Source organism: Colletotrichum costaricense (genome assembly GCF_030867565.1).
Source record: "Colletotrichum costaricense strain IMI 309622 chromosome Unknown Scaffold_28.1, whole genome shotgun sequence".
Classification (NCBI taxonomy): domain Eukaryota; kingdom Fungi; phylum Ascomycota; class Sordariomycetes; order Glomerellales; family Glomerellaceae; genus Colletotrichum; species Colletotrichum costaricense.
The window spans coordinates 168,077-184,609 of record NW_026848257.1 but is presented as its reverse complement, the minus strand read 5'-3'; the positions used below and the strand labels follow the sequence as shown (position 1 = coordinate 184,609).

Genomic DNA, 16,533 nt, shown 5'->3' with positions numbered 1-16,533 from the left:
GCTGGAAGAATGGGGTGATGTCTGGGTGGAAAGAAAGAAGAGAAAGTCCAAAAGGTCTCGTCAACTGAAAGGATTTTCTAGACGTGAATTCCTATCGTGGAGGGATCCGCTTGTTGACGGGATTCTAGGGCTTATGTTATGACGGAGCTTGTGAGATTTTCACGATAGCTTGGTCTCGTCCCGTGGCTGTCGAGCTACCTGTGCTATGCCTGAGGACGTGGACACAAGCTCTTGTTACGAAGCGATGATGGGGGATCGTGGAGGGCATGTGCTATGTCTGACCCAGAGACACAATCTGAGCACATTAGCGTTCCTTTGAGGGATGAAGCAAAGAAGAGGAGGAACTAGAAGCTCCGAGGATCAGCTAGATGAGACGTCGTTATAAGGCTTTCGCCATATCCAATTGTCTGACTCGTTTATGATGATGTCTCATCGATAGATCTGATAGCTTAGTGAAGACAGAAAGCTTGCTGGAGCACTGATTAGGGAGAAGCCTCGATGGATGAAAAGCCCTGTACTGTAGAAGGTGCCTCGTCTTCTTCGTTGATGCTAACTACAGATCGCCAAGAAGCCTATGGTTTGGCTCGGGACCAGACATCTTCTGCGATATAAGAGCTAGGTCTGTCGCCATGTGGTATTTATGGGTACTTAAGGTGAAGCTATCGGATACTGGCTTATTCTGTTTTTAGTAAGCCGTTTTAATGATTGAAGTGCTTCGAACGATGAGTGAAAGCCATCTGGCAGACGGCATGTGATCTTATAGATGGAGAACCTATCGTTTGGATTACGAGATCAGATATCTCATCTGACATTCGAGCACTGATCTAGGTTTATGGAGAAATGCATGAGCACCTGGCCTCAAGAACTTGGATGCTTGCTCAGCATGGTTTCCGAACGGATCCTTTGACACAGAGAGACTTTAAATGATGTGCTTTGTCAACTTCATCGAATCTATAGAAACGGATAAAGTATGGTGGTTCATGAAGTCGAGGTCTCGTTCGCCATGAGAACTGTAATTGAGATGATATCAGGAATGTGGATTGAAGTCTAACCTGAGCCATGAGACACTTACTTAATCTAATGGTAACGTAGATTGACGAATAATTCGACCTGGACGACGACGACGATGATGACGGCATGTTCATCAAGTCGAGGCCTTGAGAGCTACCGGGTAAAAGTCAAAGGATGCAAGAGCAGATGATGAGATCAAGATTAAGAACAATGTATTAAAAGCAACTTGCGTAACCAAAGGGTATTCGGCAACGGGTCCCTGCTCTAAGATGTACATTCTGACTTGAGAGATATCGCGCTCAGAAAAAAAAAAAAAAACAAGAACCAACGGACACAGATTCGTACAAGACTTGAGGTAGACTGTCGCTGACACAGTCCAACGCAAGAGTCGAAATAATCCCGGCGGATGAAGAGGAAAGACCAGAACGCCAGTAGTAAAGAGACGCTCATATGCAAAGCCGATGCGTTCATAGAAAGGGTAAAGTACGTAGGAAAGGTAATTAGTCGCCGAGGGGCATGCCGTCAAGCTCATCGAGAAGACGGCGCCAGTTGTCGGCCAGCATTTCGGAGTACTTGACGCGCTCCTGAGCCCAGTCTTGGTTCCAACGCGAGACGTGGAACTGGGTGGTCTGGAAGTAGATGAGCTCGTCACGGATGCACTCCTTGACAAAGATGGATCGGTTGTGTTGGTTGACGATGGACTCCTTGTCCTGTAACTATCATCAGTACTGCAGCAAGCGAGCGGAATACGTCCAACTTACCTTGAGAATAGACTCAACCACCTTCTCAATCTCACCAGGCTTGACCATGCCATCGGGTTTGCTGCGGAGACTGGCCAACTTGGTCTCATTTGTCTGGATCCTTCGCTCAAGGTAGGGAATATTGTCCTTGTCCAGACGTTCCCTGCGATCGAACAAGTCACGGATGCTCACGAGAGCATCTCGTTGGCGCTTGAGATCCTCCAACACGCCCTCTTCCCAGGCCTTGCTCTCATCTTCCAAAAGCGTCTGGCACGTTCTCAAGTGTCTGCTCATGGACGTCAGACCATCATTGAGCAGAGGCACATCGTTGGTGTCGCTGGCATATGTATCGGCACTCGTTTCGGTGAGTGAGGTCAGGGACATGGCAATACGAGCATGGTCCGCCGCAACTCCCTCACTGCGCTTCACCAAACGATCCATGACGTTGCAGATGTTAATGTACAGCTCGGCTGACCGTCTGATACCGGAGCGCGTCTTATCAAACATGGCCTCGAGGGTGGGCGGCAGCGAGTCTTCCAGGTTAGGCGGCAAGGCACGTCCGGAGAATTCATCTTGAACGGAGATGGTGGCCTGCTTGCGCCATACAGCCAGTTCCTGATACTAACAATTAGCGAAATGCAGTGGACTGAGAAGACTAGAAGTGGCCTACAGTCGGGACAGTAAGGAACATGATGATGAGCTGTTCCTGGCTCAGAATGGGATGCCGGACAAGTGCATTGAGGAATCTCCCAAGGCCTCTGCGGCGCTTCTCGATAAATGCGCCGTCATTAGAGAAGTGGTTACCGTTGACTAACGCGTGGATGTCAGTAGGGGCCATGTAAACATTGTGAACAAGAAGCAGTATGAGACCTACCAGCAACACGCTTAGGCGGCAGCAGAGGGAGAGCTCTGAACGGATACCGCTTGTGTAGGCAGTCCAGAAGCCAGACGAAGTCGCTGTACCGCCTGATGACCTTGCTACCCCGTCGGACGCTCGCAACCTCGTAGTTGTGATGTTGGAACATGAAGAGTCCTTCCTTCTCCGGCATCAACGTGATGACGACGTTCTCCTCGACAGAACTTCCCGAACGACCGCTCACGGCAGGCCGCAGAGAGGGCACGGTCGCAGGGTTGAGATTCGCGTCGCGTCCACCGCTTGCACCGCCAAAAGGACTTGTGACCTGGTTGTTTTGGGGTGGTTCGCTGAAGCCGCCTCCCGTGGTGTTGCCATCAAAGTAGCCGCCCCATCCACCACCCGGCGATGTGCCGGTGTTTACATCCTGCCTCCCAGAACTCCTCTCTGAGCCGATGGCCGCAGATGTGTAGGAAGAGATGGTTCGACCGGCGATGGCGGTGCTGGGAGACGTGCTATAGTGGCCATTGCCGTTGCCATTGCCATTTGCTGCAGGGCGCTGGGGGCTGGCGCCGTTGGTTCTACTGGGGGACTCGGCGATGGCGTGCGCGTGGCCCTTGTGTACATCGGGAGAGTTCCATGGGTCCTCTGGCTCTGGGAAGTCCATCGGAGGTCGGCGCAGAGTGGTGGGCTGCGGCGGCGGCGGTGAGGGCGGAGATGGGGTATCTTGGACGGGGGTTGCAGGGGCTTGAGGAGGTTTGGCAGCCAGCTCGGAGACGGGAGGCATCACGGGAGCAGTAGTCAAGCCGGCGAGCTTGGGGAGTGGGAGATCTGGATTGGTGTATTGGCAATTAGCAGAGAACCCCACACAGATTGCGCGCACTGATAAGTGGTAGCAAGGTACGAAGGAGGGATAGTTGCGAGGGTCGGGTAGCTCAGCTCGGCGAACAGGGTGCCGAGGTCATGACATAACAAGGTGGGCAAGACAAAAGTGGGTGTTTGCTGGTGCTGGGAAATGGTGGTGATGATGGCGATGGTGACGGAGGGAAAAGAGGTGGAAGAAAATGGACTCACTTCTGCGTCGCTCATCGACGGTGTCGAGGCTGATGTGGTCGCCCTCCTGTGACAGGGCAATAAGAGCCAGCAGGACGTTGAACTCGCCGCGTCCGACAGCAATGTCGCCACCTGCAGCTGGCACAACCATGGACATGATCTGCGCCTGCTGGTCGGCTCCCAGGCGCGCAGCAGCGAATAGCTTGGCTATGCCACCTGCGTTGACGCGCCCTCCGCTGCCATCTTCGCGCACGACTGTGTCAAAGGTCTCAATGTAGGGCTCGGGGACGTCGGAGGCGGACAAGAGGTTGCGGACGACATCGGCGCGCGACTGCTTCTTCCTCGGAGTGGGCATGTCCCAGGGTGAGCTCTCGGCTCCGGCGAGATCGTCGTCGGTGAAGAGCGAATTGGAGCCGGACTTTGACATGGAGCCTTCGTCGAACAGCGATCGCGAGGGCGCAGCAGAGGTGTTTGAGGGCGAATCCGCCGGTGGTGATGATCCGAAGAGGGACATTGTAGGCGATTATGTATGTACTGGACGGCCAATTGCGATTAGGAGGGGTGCGAGAGAAGGGTGGTAACGAATTCCAAGGTTATCGAGGTAGTACTGGCGTTTGGCTGGTGGTATCTGTACTCTAGAGGCCGATTGACGTCCCTTGGATGGATTGGAAGAGCTACTGGTCGGAGGAGTGCGCTATCCAACGCAGGACGCAGAGCAGAGAGGCCTCGTAATTGATGCGTAACGGGGGACTTTGTAGAATACGGGCGGTTGCAGTGTGACGAGATAAGGTACGAGAGCAGAGAGGTCGACGGGCGAGTCGTGGTGACCAAAGGTCCGGACGGAGTAAGCTTGCCGCGTAGGTACTGGCGCCAACGTCAAGTCAAGGTATCGCAGTAACAGAGAGCCGAGAGAGCTCGAGGTCGGTTCCAGCAGAGGTGTGGGAGAGCTGAGCTGCGTCCAGTCGAGTCGAGTATCCGTACCTTGCAAACATCAACAGCGCAAGGAGCCTAAGAAGAAGACGATGATGAAAGGAAGACCAGGGGGTCCAGTGGGTGGATGATGCGACAGGCCGCGACAATGACAAGGTATGGAACCTAGGAGAGATACCTAAGTATGTATGTACACGCAGCACCGAGATGGTTGACGATGATGCGTACGTACACGTACACAACAAACTGTACAGAAACAGAGAGCGATCTCACGATTGGAAGTTGGAAAAGGAAAAAGATTAATCAAGACAAAAAGCTTGAACCTTTTTTTTTTTTACTCCCAAAGTCACAACCCAACCTGGAGGCAGAGCTGGGGCCAAGGATTGAAAGCTTGAGACAAGTCGAGACGGGCGTGGGCTGCGAGGGAAGGGACCTGGTCAGGTACTTCCTTCCTCTGGAACTTGGACGAGGATACGCTGTGTCTGGCGACACTGACAGTGCTGAGTGAGGTGAGCCCAAATTCCAATTGTCCGTCTGTGCCTCACTCAGTGCCTGAACCAGGAACGGGGCTGGGACAACCAGATACGGAGTAGTGGACTGAACCAGGAGACCACGCTGTTGCGGAGCAAACAGTCCCTGTCGCAGGTCGACGTGCTCCGTACCTTAAGGTACCTTCTCCGTAGAGGGGCACTGGGCTGCTGCCAGGGAAGCTTCAGGTGCCTAACGCAAGTCATGCCTTTCAAGTGGGCCTTAGGTAAGCATGCAAGGTGCTTCGTACCTGATATCCACCAGCCACACCTTGATGAGCTTCAGCCACTCTTATCGAGTGTGGCTTGGTCGGCTCTTCTTCGCGTGAACCTGCCGAACCGCGACCGGGCCACCTGCAGCAGCTTCCCGGGAGAGTGAGGCTCCATTGGAAATTTTGGAGGACCGGACCTGGAATCTCGGCCGTGTCGCTGTTCATCGTCACCCAACGCCCACGACCGCCACCACATCCACCCTCACAATGCCGCCACGGATAGTATCGCCGCTGCATGCTGCGACATGCTGTAGCCGCGCCCTCCGCCCCTCCACGAACCCAACGAGCCTCGTCTCCCTCTTCGCTGGCCTGTCTATCGGCACCCGCAATGCTTCCATCCTCGCCAGCCTGAGCGACAACAAGGGAGCTTACAACAAGCGCATCAGACTCGGTCGTGGTCCTTCTGCCGGCAAGGGCAAGACGTCCGGAAGAGGTCACAAGGGTCAGGGACAGCATGGCCACGTCAAGCCGTGGTTCCAAGGTGGTCAGACACCGTTGATCGTGCAAAGGGGAACGAAGGGTTTCGACAACAAGTAGGTGCATTCATGAACATCATTCGCCAACGGCTTGTCCAGAGCCTTGTCCACACAATCGATCTTCAGTCACTGACTTTCAAACGCAGGCGCGCTCCCGTCATGTCCAAATTGAACCTCGACAAGCTCCAACAATGGATCGACGCCGGCCGCCTGGATCCTACGAAGCAAATCACCGTCAAGGAAATCATCGAGTCGGGCCTCATCGGCAGCGTCAAGGACGGCATCAAGCTCCTCGGCCGCGGCAAGACCGACCTCCGCCAGCCCATCGACATCATGGTCTCGCGCGCCTCCGCCTCCGCCATTGACGCCGTCGAGGGCAACGGCGGCAAGATCCTCACCAGGTTCTACACCAAGCAGTCCATCAAGCGCCTCCTCCGAGGCGAGTCCCAGAACACGGATAAGCCCCTGCCCGTCGGCAAGGAGTACGTCGAGAGCATCCTCTCCGAGGCCCGCAAGAAGACGTTCCTCTACAGATTGCCCGACCCCACGAGCCGTGAGGATATTGAGTACTACCGCGACCCCGCCCACCGCGGTTACTTGAGCCACTTGCTCAAGGAGGGCGAGTCACCGTCTTTGTACTTCAAGGTGCCGCTTGCGAGAAAGCGCATCGAGCACGCCGACAAGGAGTCGCGCAAGGAGACTAAGAAGGTTACCCGCGACAACACCCTCTGGTAGACACGGGAGAGCGGTGGTTGGTGTGGAGGAAGAGCCCAAAAAACAGGATGAGAAAATGTACCATTACTTCCCGGCGATTTGTATGTACAGACATTGTATCAATACTACTACTACCCCCCAAGCTCAAACAGCTGGGCCTTATTTCCGCACTCTCTATTCTCCGTCCGATGTTGAGCGGAAACGAACGGCCTAGGCTCTGATTTGTGAAAATAGGCTTACTAGAGGCACAGGGCCAAGAAAGGGAAGCAGAGTTCGGCCCAACTCTTGCATTGCTGACATGCTGATGATATCTTGCCTACGCTGCGGATAGATCCTGCTCGTCTGGCCGCTCATCGGGGAATGAGTTGGCTCCGAGATGGCATGGTAGAGCGTATCCGTATTAACGGGTTTTGGTGGCCGGCCGCCCTCGGATGCCCAAGTCCCACGCGGGGAGCATGAGAACTGGCGTTTGGTGTTGTTGAACCATCCCTGTTGGCTAGAGTCAATTCGACAACCTCTTGGACTGGATGACGTCTGGTCAGACCATTCACATGCGTGTTTCGTTTCTTTCTAGCGTACAAGTAGCTGAGCGTGGAACGGGACAAGGTGGGTAATAGAGGCAGCTTGAGCTCTTTTCATTCACATTCGTGCTTTCTGCTAGCTAGCTAGTAACTGATCAGTACCACCTTTTAATCACCTTACTATGGACTCTCTCGGCTTCCTTCAAATAGTCGGGCTCATCGCCCTCGTCAGCGCGGCATACAACCTCGCATGGCCCTTCTTCCCCTTCCTCCGCAAATCCAAACTCGACCGCTACCTCATCCCCGTCCACGGCAAACCAGCCTGGGCCCTTGTCACCGGCGCGAGCGACGGCATAGGCAAAGGTCTTGCCAACGAGCTGGCCCGGCGGGGCTTCAACGTCGTCCTCCACGGCCGCAACGACGTCAAGCTGGAAGAGGTGCGGCACAACCTCGCGCTCGCGAATCCGGACAGGGAGTTTCGCATCATGGTTGGCGATGCCGGGGTTCTCGGAGCCGGGCAGCAGCCGTGGGATGTTATGCTTGCGCCGCTGGAGAATTTGAACCTGCGCGTGCTTGTCAACAATGTCGGCGGCGGACCGGCGGAGCCGATCATGAGGAGGCTAGATGAGTCGTCGATGGAGGAGATTGCGGCCAACGTGCACATGAATGCTCTGTTTCCAACGCTGCTCAACGCTATACTGATTCCGCGGTTCACTGCGTCGTCAGAACCCGCGCTGATTATCAATGTCGGGTCACTATCGGATAACGGGTTACCGCTGCTGTCTTTTTATAGCGGGAGCAAGGCGTATCTCGGCGCCATGTCGACGTCCATGGCAAGGGAGCTGTCGATGGACGGATTCGATGTCGAGGTCATGGGCGTGCGGATTGGGGCGGTGGCGACGAAGCCGGAGCTGATGACGCCGCGGGTATTTTGGCCTTCGGTTGAAGTTATTGCAAATGCCATCTTGGACAGGGTCGGGTGCGGGAGAGCGGTGCTGATTCCGTACTGGGGCCACGCGGTACAGATGGCGTTTTTGGACCTGGTGCCTGCGACCTTGCAGGACCCGTTGTATAAGAGGATTATGGTGAAGATGAGGTCTACGGAGAAGAAGATGTTCAGCAAGGCGAAGTGAGGGCCCTCAATGACCAGGAACGAACCTCAGATGGAGAATGAGATTGGTGTTAGGTAGTCATTTATGAAGTACGGGTCCTTGGGACGGCATTTCCCAGCAGTGTACTATCAACTTTCTCCAGGCAGTCTCGAGTATCAGACTGGTAAGGAAAGGGGTATTCATCGGTTCATCTTTCTCATGCGAGAGGTGAGATGTTGAGACATTATGAAGTTCCATATGCTAATTTGGGGAAGGGTGTTCTGAATCAGAGAAAGGAATCGTTGTCGAATCTGTTGATCGAGATATAAATAAGGCTCAACAGTCCATATAGGCTTAGAGTTTACTATTTCATACGTCAGTCAGAGTATGGGAGATTTGTGTTGTCTCAGCCATTTCAGCATTTGATAACTCGATAAGGGCGTGAAGAATGTAGGAGGATGATATAAGGTAATTATATGGCAAAAATGAGACAGGGCGTACCACCGGTAGGTAGTTCTTCACCTCATGTCAATATTCAGTGGCATCAAAATAAGCAATCGGCAAAGCCGTGGAGTGAGATGGATGTCGTGCACCAGTCATGCACAACAGGTGAGTAACCCACAGGACGATTAGAGTTGAAGTCATGGTTATCTGGTGATCCACACCGATAGATGGCCTTCATCAATCTCATCAATGATCAACGGAGCTAGCCAAGCTGTATCTGTATTGTTTCCGGCTTGCGCTTACTGTGTAGGTTTTTGAATACAACCTCATGAGTAAGGTAGTGCGGCTGGTGCCACTCGTGGGCAGTCGATAACGACAAGAGGCGCTAGAAGTACAGACTGGCTGCCATTGGGTGCGAAATGCCACCATCGGACCAGGATCGGGTTGAGGACTTGTCCTTGGGGACCACACGCTTGTCCTCCCGTGACAGGATGGAAGTTGGAAGTTGGTATGTGCGATTTGTCTGCTTGGCGATTGGGCAGACGGGAGGTGGGAAGTGTGGCGCAGGCGACAGGAGCTGACAAGCTCCAGGGCAGCAGCTGCCAGATTGCCAGATTACAGGAAATAGCATCCAATGCAACATGTCAAGGAAAGGTCTGAGCATCTGGGCCAAACGCCGCTGACAGGATGCAGGATTATTACCTAAGCCCTTGGGACACCGGAATTGCAAGTTCATAAGGTATTCGTATTTTTGCACTTTGTTAACGTGGACAGGACGGGCAGATAGATGCTGATCATGGAAGGAAGCAGAGAGTGATTAGTGGATGAAAACGGAAAGAGTCCAGATTGCACGATGGAATAACGCTGGTACGTACCCCAGAGTACCGATAGATATCCAGACGAAAAGGAGGGGGTCCACTTTCTCCTTTCCGCGGTTCTTGGCGGGACGATCTATCCAATGACGCGAGGTTCCCTGAGCTGCTCGCATCCACCCTGAGCCCCCCTCTACCCCACTCTGCCCTCCCTTTCCGTGCTCTGGTTGGCTGTGTCGAGTTGCAGTCGTTGCAGTTCTCATCCAGATTCAGTCCAGTCTGGTCTGGTCTCTGGCATCCCCGTCAACTTTCCAAGTCCTAGACCACGGCCAGCCCAGCATACTGCGTAAGGTGAGCAGCCATGGGAGTGAACTGTGAAGAAAGATGGCATTGTTGTGATTAGGGGACCGCGACTCTGATTGAGGCTATGAGGAACCCGCTAAGGTGCATGACAGGAGACGGCGTCCCTATCTCGCTACTGGATTGCGTGGTCGTGGTGGCAGGTGCCGTGAGCATGGTGCCTGCCGTCACATTGAGGTGTAAAATGGAAGATGGAACTTGGAACTTGGAACTTGGAAGGCGCCTACGGTGTCCCCTTCCGTCCCCCGGCTCCCCTATCGCCATGAAAAAATGCCAACCTCCTTAGGTAGGTATCCCGTCCGTGACTCTCCCACCTCTCCTCATCCGTAGCCATCCACGGGTGACATCTGTCAGCTTTTCCCCCCCTTCCCACCACCCCGAAAAAAAAAGTTGGTTCCTTAAGGTACTTGTTCCCGACGGAATTCCAACTCCCTTTCTTCTCCCACTCACGAACCCACCCCCTTCATCCCGCCGAACGACCTTTCCCTTTCTCCAACTTAACACCCTCCCTCCCCTCCGACCTGACGAGCGAAGACGACGGCGACAACCCACGATAGCGTTCGCAAGCGCCCGCCCGCGCCTCTTTTTTTTTTTTCGCGAACGCCACTGACCTATGTCACCTGCCGAGACGAGACCCTTTGCTCGACGCAATTGATCACATCCCAAACCGGCTCAACCCGTCAGGCCCTTTGTGTGTGTGACCCTGGGGAGAGAAGAACCAACCTTCTTCTGCTTCTTTTGAACCTTTGGGCTCAATCTCACAAGCACAATCTACCACATACCACGAGGGTAGTAGTCTCACCGTCAACTCCGCCCATTGACTGCAACAGCGAGGCCTAGCAAAGCAACCGCGCTCTCCGCTTCCGCTTCCGCTACCGCATCCACATCACACCCTCTCCATCAGCGAGTGCCGTGTCTTTCCTCCGCCTTCGACGCGAAGCCTGAAAACTGTTCAGTCTCAGCTTCTCACCCCCCGTCTTCGGTCAGCACTCCACTACCACCACAAACCCGACGCCTTGCTCGAGGGAAATCTCGTCCCTGCCGCTCGTTCACGTACCGCACCCCTTGGCAATTCGCATCGCCCACGCAAACCACGTGTCAATCAGCCTTTTTCGTTTTCCGGCCTGCGTATGCTGCTTCGATAGCACACGGCTTTGCATTTGTTCGCGGTTCGCGTGTTCATCCAAGGAAGAAAAAAAGGGAATCAGGTCCATTAATCGACGCATCGCACCGCAATCGCCTTCCACACACCCCTTATCCAACCAGCCCTACTAATCTTTGACGACACATCCTTCAACGCCACCCTTGGAGCCATCCCATCTCTCATCCGACATCTCTCTACCACAACACCGCCAAACACAACCTCCCTCCTTCACACAACTGCCGGCCACGGTGCGCCGCAGCCGTAGCCATGGATCTTTTTAGACGAGCCGCAAAGGCGACCTCGACGTCGCCGCAACTGCCCACCGCCGACGAGAAGCCTGCCACAAAGGCCGCTCGCCAGAACAGATTGACCTCGCGACTTGCCTTCTTCAGAAGACCGCTGCGACTTCGCGGTAACTCGAGCATCTCGGTGCCCCTCGGCGTCGTCATCCTCTTCCCCTTGATCGTTGTTATCCTCATCCTCGTGCTCTTCGTTAGACACCCGAGCTCGCCTGGAAGGATATTGATGCCCGCAGGCGCCCCCCCTGCTATCAGGTATGCACCTGATCTCATTCTCAATTGATCAAGCCTAACGATATTGTGCACAGAAAAATCAGCGAAGAGCACGACAAGGTCTTCGTCACTGGATGCCTCGAACCCGATACGAGCAGACCCAAGGCTAACGGTGCATTCGTCGTTCTGGCCCGCAACCAGGAGTTGGAAGGCGTCATTCAATCCATCAAGTCCATTGAGCGTCACTTCAACCGCTGGTACCACTACCCCTACGTCTTCCTGAACGATGGCGACTTCAATGAGACCTTCAAGGAGGTTGTCACCAACTACACCTCCGCTCCCGTTGAGTTTGGCAAGGTCGGTCCTGAGATGTGGGGTTACCCTGACTGGATCGATCACAAGGTCGCCAAGGAAGGCATCGCGAAGCAGGGTGACGCCGCTGTCATGTACGGTGGCTTGGAGAGCTACCACGCCATGTGCCGATTCTACTCTGGGTACGGTTCAGAGACACAAACGTTCTCTTATCTCTATGCTAACGCCGGCACAGTTTCTTCTACAAGCACGAGCTCCTCGCCAAGTACAACTGGTACTGGCGTCTCGAGCCCGAGATCAAGTACTTCTGCGACATTACCTAGTATGTTTGGTTACTTTAATCGATCAACAACTCAGTCGCTAACCATCACACAGTGATCCTTTCTGGGCCATGATCGATGCCAACAAGACCTACGGCTTCACCATCGCTGTCAAGGAACTCCGCGAGACTGTCCCCAACATCTTCAGATACGCTTCCGCCTACAAGCGCCTGAAAGGCCTCAAGTCCAAGGGCTTGTGGGAGATGTTCGTCGATCCCGTCGAGAAGAAGGAAGAGCCGGTCACCGACCAGTCTCCCCTGCCCGAAGAAGTTCTCCGTGCCGACCCCAACCGCAACAACCTGCCCGATATCGATCCCGAGGCTATGGAAGGCGAGTCGTACAACATGTGTCATTTCTGGTCCAATTTCGAAATTGCTAGCCTTGACTGGTTCCGCGGCAAGGAGTACGAAGAGTTCTTCGAGATGATGGACCGCAGTGGAGGCTTCTGGATGGAACGCGTAAGTCCGCAAGATGCAGAACTATGAGAAACTAAGCTAACACTGGACAGTGGGGTGATGCCCCCATCCACTCCTTGGCAGCCGGCGCCCTCCTCTCCCCTCGCGACATCCACTACTTCCGTGACTTTGGATACCGACACACCACTATCCAGCACTGCCCCGCCAATGCGCCGGCCCGACAGCTGCCTAGACAGCCCTACCTCGAGACGACAACTCTTGACGAAAAGAAGCGTATCGAGGAAGACAAGTACTGGGAAAACTGGGACGCTGAGAAGGAGAACGGTGTCGGATGCAGATGCCGATGCGACACAGACATTGTCGACGTCGAGGGCAAGGAGGGATCGTGCCTTGCTGAATGGGTCGATGTTGCCGGTGGATGGGCCAGCCCGTAAATGCAACGACAATGCATCGCATACGTATACGATGTCACGAGCCATAGCCAGCATACGAGCGCTGGCACCAGTCACGGAGGAAACGACATAAAAAGGGATTGTATATTGACGAAGCGGAGACGTCAGACTCTTTGTCTTCACAGAAGGGTGTCTCATTAATGTTGGCACGCATGGGTGTAATGGCATTGCCATTACAGGTCTTTGCTCGAGTTCTTTGGGAGTTAAGGGTTTCAAAGCTTTCGGCCACTGTCCATAATCGTTTTCTCTTTTTTTTTTTTTCCTTTTCATCAAACACCACAAGGAATCGCGACGCATGAAATAGAGAGGTGGAAAGCTACAGAAACGGTTGGCTCAGGTTATTTCCAGAGCTGCGCAAGTCTTTTTTCAAGTTGTCGAAAGTAGAGGAGAGCAGGAGAAGTGGCAACCTCGATAGTGAGCGAGAAGGGGAGACATAGTGCAGGAAGAACAAGGGTGCTGGATAAGCCCCTTTCACCGCGCGCGCGCAAGGATACCAAGCTGTATAAGACGCATAAACAACGAAATATCGACGTCTGTTCTCGGGAGAGCTTTCAAAGTTAGAAGCGCATGCTGGAAAGCCCCAGCCTTTCCTGTGCCAATGGTATACATGTGATTTACCAAACATGAGTGGCCCCATGCTGTGATGCCCACCTTGTGACAGAGAAGTTTGTAGACACTAGAGATTCCAGGTAGGTTGGTTCAAGGTCGTAGTTGAAACTTGCTACTGGCGACTTATTGAAAGAAGAATGATATGAAGCCAGGTTCAGGAGATTCTTGCTAGTCTAGCATAACCAGGTACAAAACAAACATTATCAGTGCCCTCAATGAGAAAGCCGGGTTGCTAGCGGCGGTATCCTAGGACTTCTACGTCCGGGTAAGGACTGTCCACTGACCGAACACTGAAGAAGTGGTTCCCAAATTATACTGAATTACAAGTCTATATCAAGACATGTCTACACGTATCTACCACAACGGATCCGCCGCGTCCGTGACGGCTCCATGACTGGCATCACCCACCAACCTCGCATACTTGCCCAAAGCACCTCTCCTCACATGCGGCAAGGGAGCCTTCCACTCCTTCCTCCGCCTCTCCATCTCCGCCTCGTCAACATCAACAGCGTCGATGCGATTCGTCTCACCGTTGATGGTAACCGTATCTCCATTCTTCACAAGCGCAAGCGGCCCGCCGACCGCCGCCTCGGGGCAGACGTGGCCGATGATGAAGCCGTGGGACGCACCGCTGTACCTTCCATCCGTCACGAGCGCCACGTTATCCAGCCCGGCACCCATGATCGCCGCGCTGGCGCGGAGCTGCTCCGGCATGCCTGGTCCGCCTTTGGGACCCTCGTACCGGACAATGAGAACGAGGTTGCCGTCCTCTCGGCGGATGGAGCCCGCCGACAGCGCAACGTCGAGCTCGTGCTCCTTGTCGAAGACGCGGGCCTTGCCCGTGAAGGTGAGGCCTTCCTTGCCGGTGATTTTGGCGACAGCGCCTTCGGGAGCGAGGTTTCCGCGGAGGATGCGGATGTGGCCCGTCGCTTTGATCGGATTCGAGAGCGGACGAATGATCTTCTGGTTCGGGTCGAGGGAGGGCCAGTCTGCGACGTTTTCGGCGAGGGTGCGGCCCGTCACCGTCATGATGGAGCCATCGATGAGGTTGGCTGCGACGAGCATCTTTAGAACGGAGGGCGTGCCGCCTACTTTGTAGAGATCCTCCATGTAGTACTTTCCTGACGGGGCAAGGTCGGCCAGGAAGGGAATACGGTTGCTGGTGCGGTCGATGTCGTCGATCGTCAGGGGCACATCGGCCGTGTTGGCCATGGCGAGGAAGTGGAGGACACCGTTGGTAGAACCGCCGAGGATCATGGTGAGCACTAGAGCGTTCTCAAAGGCGGCTCGGGTCATGAGCTTGCGAGGGCGGAGGTCCTTCTCCATGGTGATCTTGATAGTGGTAGCGGCGCGCTCGCACTCGCGGGCCTTTTCCGGGGACAGAGCCGGGTATGATGAAGATCCAGGGAGAGACAGACCCATTGCCTCAATCGCAGTCGCCATGGTGTTTGCCGTGTACATACCTCCGCAAGCACCGGCGCCGGGGCAAGCGTGCTGCTCAATATCGTCGAGGACGTCGGACGGGGTGCGGCCTTCCGTGCCAGGGTTGGTCTTTGCGTGGAGGCGGTCGTATGTGAAAGCACCGCGGGCCTCGTAGCAAGTGCTGATGTTGATGGGCTTCTCCAGAAGGTCCGAGTGACCCTTCATGATGGTACCGCCGTAAATCATGATAAAGGGGCGGTTGTGACGCGCGGCAGCCATGATCGTACCCGGCATGTTCTTATCGCAACCCGGAATAGAGATGTTGGCGTCGTGGTGCTGTGCGCAAGTCACCGATTCGATGCTATCGGCAATGATTTCGCGAGTCTGGAGGGAGAAGCGCATGCCTGAAAGCGTCAAGTCAGTGCTTGTCGTATGCAAACTGCAGTCAAGGATAGGATAACTTACCTTCTCCTCCCATGGTGATGGCGTCTGACACGCCGACGGTGTTGAACTGCCAGCCGAGCATGCCCTGCTTCTCAACAGCCTTTTTCACAATCTTGCCGAAATCGAGCACTGTTACCTTGTCAGCGTTCATAGCCATCTCTATGAGTCGTTCTCTGAGCTAGAGATCGATCTTCTTACGATGCGTGCTGTTGTACCATATTAGTCGAAGCCACTCCCAACAAACGCTTTAAATGTAAAGGAGGAGACATACTTGCAAGGATTGCCCTCCCACCACACTGTTGCAATACCAACATGCGGCGCCTTCTTCATCATCTCCCTGTTCGGCACGCCAGCGCCGTACAGCATGGCCTACAACATCGTGAGCTTCCATGTTCTGAATAGTTTCGTCAACCCCGCGGTGACACCCCGCATCTCCGGCCACAACCCCGCATTCCCCAACTTTGCTGTGACACAAGTGACGGCGGTGCTGAATTCGCCGAATGTTTTGCGTACCTGTGCGCCGGGAAAGTCATGTTCCCTCGTGATTGTGTGCGACCAACGGTTGAGTTGTCCTTCAATGGGGTGCTCCTTGAACTGGATGTAATCGTGGCTGTCCTTGTAGCTGGTCTCTTCAGCGTCGCCTGGGACGCGGCCTGCTTGGTCTGCGCTCATTGTGAAGGCTTTTGGGTAGCGTAAATAGGTGTCCGGTTCGGTGGAAGAAGATAACTGCGTCAATTCGCGTTGGCCCGTTTGAGTTCGAGGGTCGGGAGAGCCAAGGTTTTCCAATGTACCGAGTTGGTGACAGAGCAAGAAGAGAAGTGTCAACAAAATATCATGAAAAGGAGAAAATAGTTCAACGAGCAGCAGTAGACGCGGGGAAGGAAAAAGGGCGACTGGGGGGCGGCAACATCTTTTTGAACTTTGTTTCACCCACCACACAACTTGTGTTCTGTGTACATACTACTAGTAGGTAGCTCAAGCGCGAGAGCAAAGCTACTGGCAGCGACAACGGCAGCCAAGGTTCACAATGCGGGCAGAGTGGGAAGGGCGCGGGGAAAGCCAACAGAGCTCGTTGCTTTCTTCCTGTTCCTCAATAGG

The 16,533-nt window shown here is 54.4% G+C and overlaps 6 protein-coding genes across 6 annotated transcripts; 3 read left to right on the top strand and 3 right to left on the bottom strand.

The window, feature by feature from the left end:
* Positions 1-1,511: 1,511 nt before the first annotated feature.
* Positions 1,512-4,171, bottom strand: CCOS01_16191 (sorting nexin mvp-1; the record flags this gene model as incomplete). Its single annotated transcript, XM_060464328.1, has 5 exons — positions 1,512-1,721; positions 1,773-2,366; positions 2,422-2,561; positions 2,626-3,435; positions 3,679-4,171. 5 exons carry the CDS (start codon positions 4,169-4,171, stop codon positions 1,512-1,514), a joined length of 2,247 nt encoding a protein of 748 aa, XP_060305092.1.
* A 1,422-nt stretch (positions 4,172-5,593) lies between these two features.
* On the top strand, positions 5,594-6,597 carry CCOS01_16190 (ribosomal protein L15; the record flags this gene model as incomplete). Its single annotated transcript, XM_060464327.1, has 2 exons — positions 5,594-5,919; positions 6,009-6,597. 2 exons carry the CDS (start codon positions 5,594-5,596, stop codon positions 6,595-6,597), a joined length of 915 nt encoding a protein of 304 aa, XP_060305091.1.
* Positions 6,598-7,279: 682 nt separating this feature from the next.
* CCOS01_16189 (short chain dehydrogenase) lies at positions 7,280-8,230 on the top strand (the record flags this gene model as incomplete). The annotated part of the gene is made up of 1 exon (XM_060464326.1): positions 7,280-8,230. The coding sequence occupies one exon, from the start codon at positions 7,280-7,282 to the stop codon at positions 8,228-8,230; it is 951 nt and encodes a 316-aa protein (XP_060305090.1).
* A 728-nt stretch (positions 8,231-8,958) lies between these two features.
* Positions 8,959-9,258, bottom strand: CCOS01_16188 (uncharacterized protein; the record flags this gene model as incomplete). The annotated part of the gene is made up of 2 exons (XM_060464325.1): positions 8,959-9,089; positions 9,138-9,258. Coding segments are annotated over 2 exons (252 nt in total), but the record flags the coding sequence as incomplete, so codon positions are not given.
* A 1,858-nt stretch (positions 9,259-11,116) lies between these two features.
* On the top strand, positions 11,117-12,942 carry CCOS01_16187 (glycolipid 2-alpha-mannosyltransferase; the record flags this gene model as incomplete). The annotated part of the gene is made up of 5 exons (XM_060464324.1): positions 11,117-11,502; positions 11,556-11,954; positions 12,008-12,094; positions 12,148-12,550; positions 12,601-12,942. Coding segments are annotated over 5 exons (1,617 nt in total), but the record flags the coding sequence as incomplete, so codon positions are not given.
* A 981-nt stretch (positions 12,943-13,923) lies between these two features.
* On the bottom strand, positions 13,924-16,107 carry CCOS01_16186 (dihydroxy-acid dehydratase; the record flags this gene model as incomplete). The annotated part of the gene is made up of 5 exons (XM_060464323.1): positions 13,924-15,395; positions 15,457-15,564; positions 15,634-15,641; positions 15,707-15,804; positions 15,949-16,107. The coding sequence occupies 5 exons, from the start codon at positions 16,105-16,107 to the stop codon at positions 13,924-13,926; spliced, it is 1,845 nt and encodes a 614-aa protein (XP_060305087.1).
* Positions 16,108-16,533: the final 426 nt, after the last annotated feature.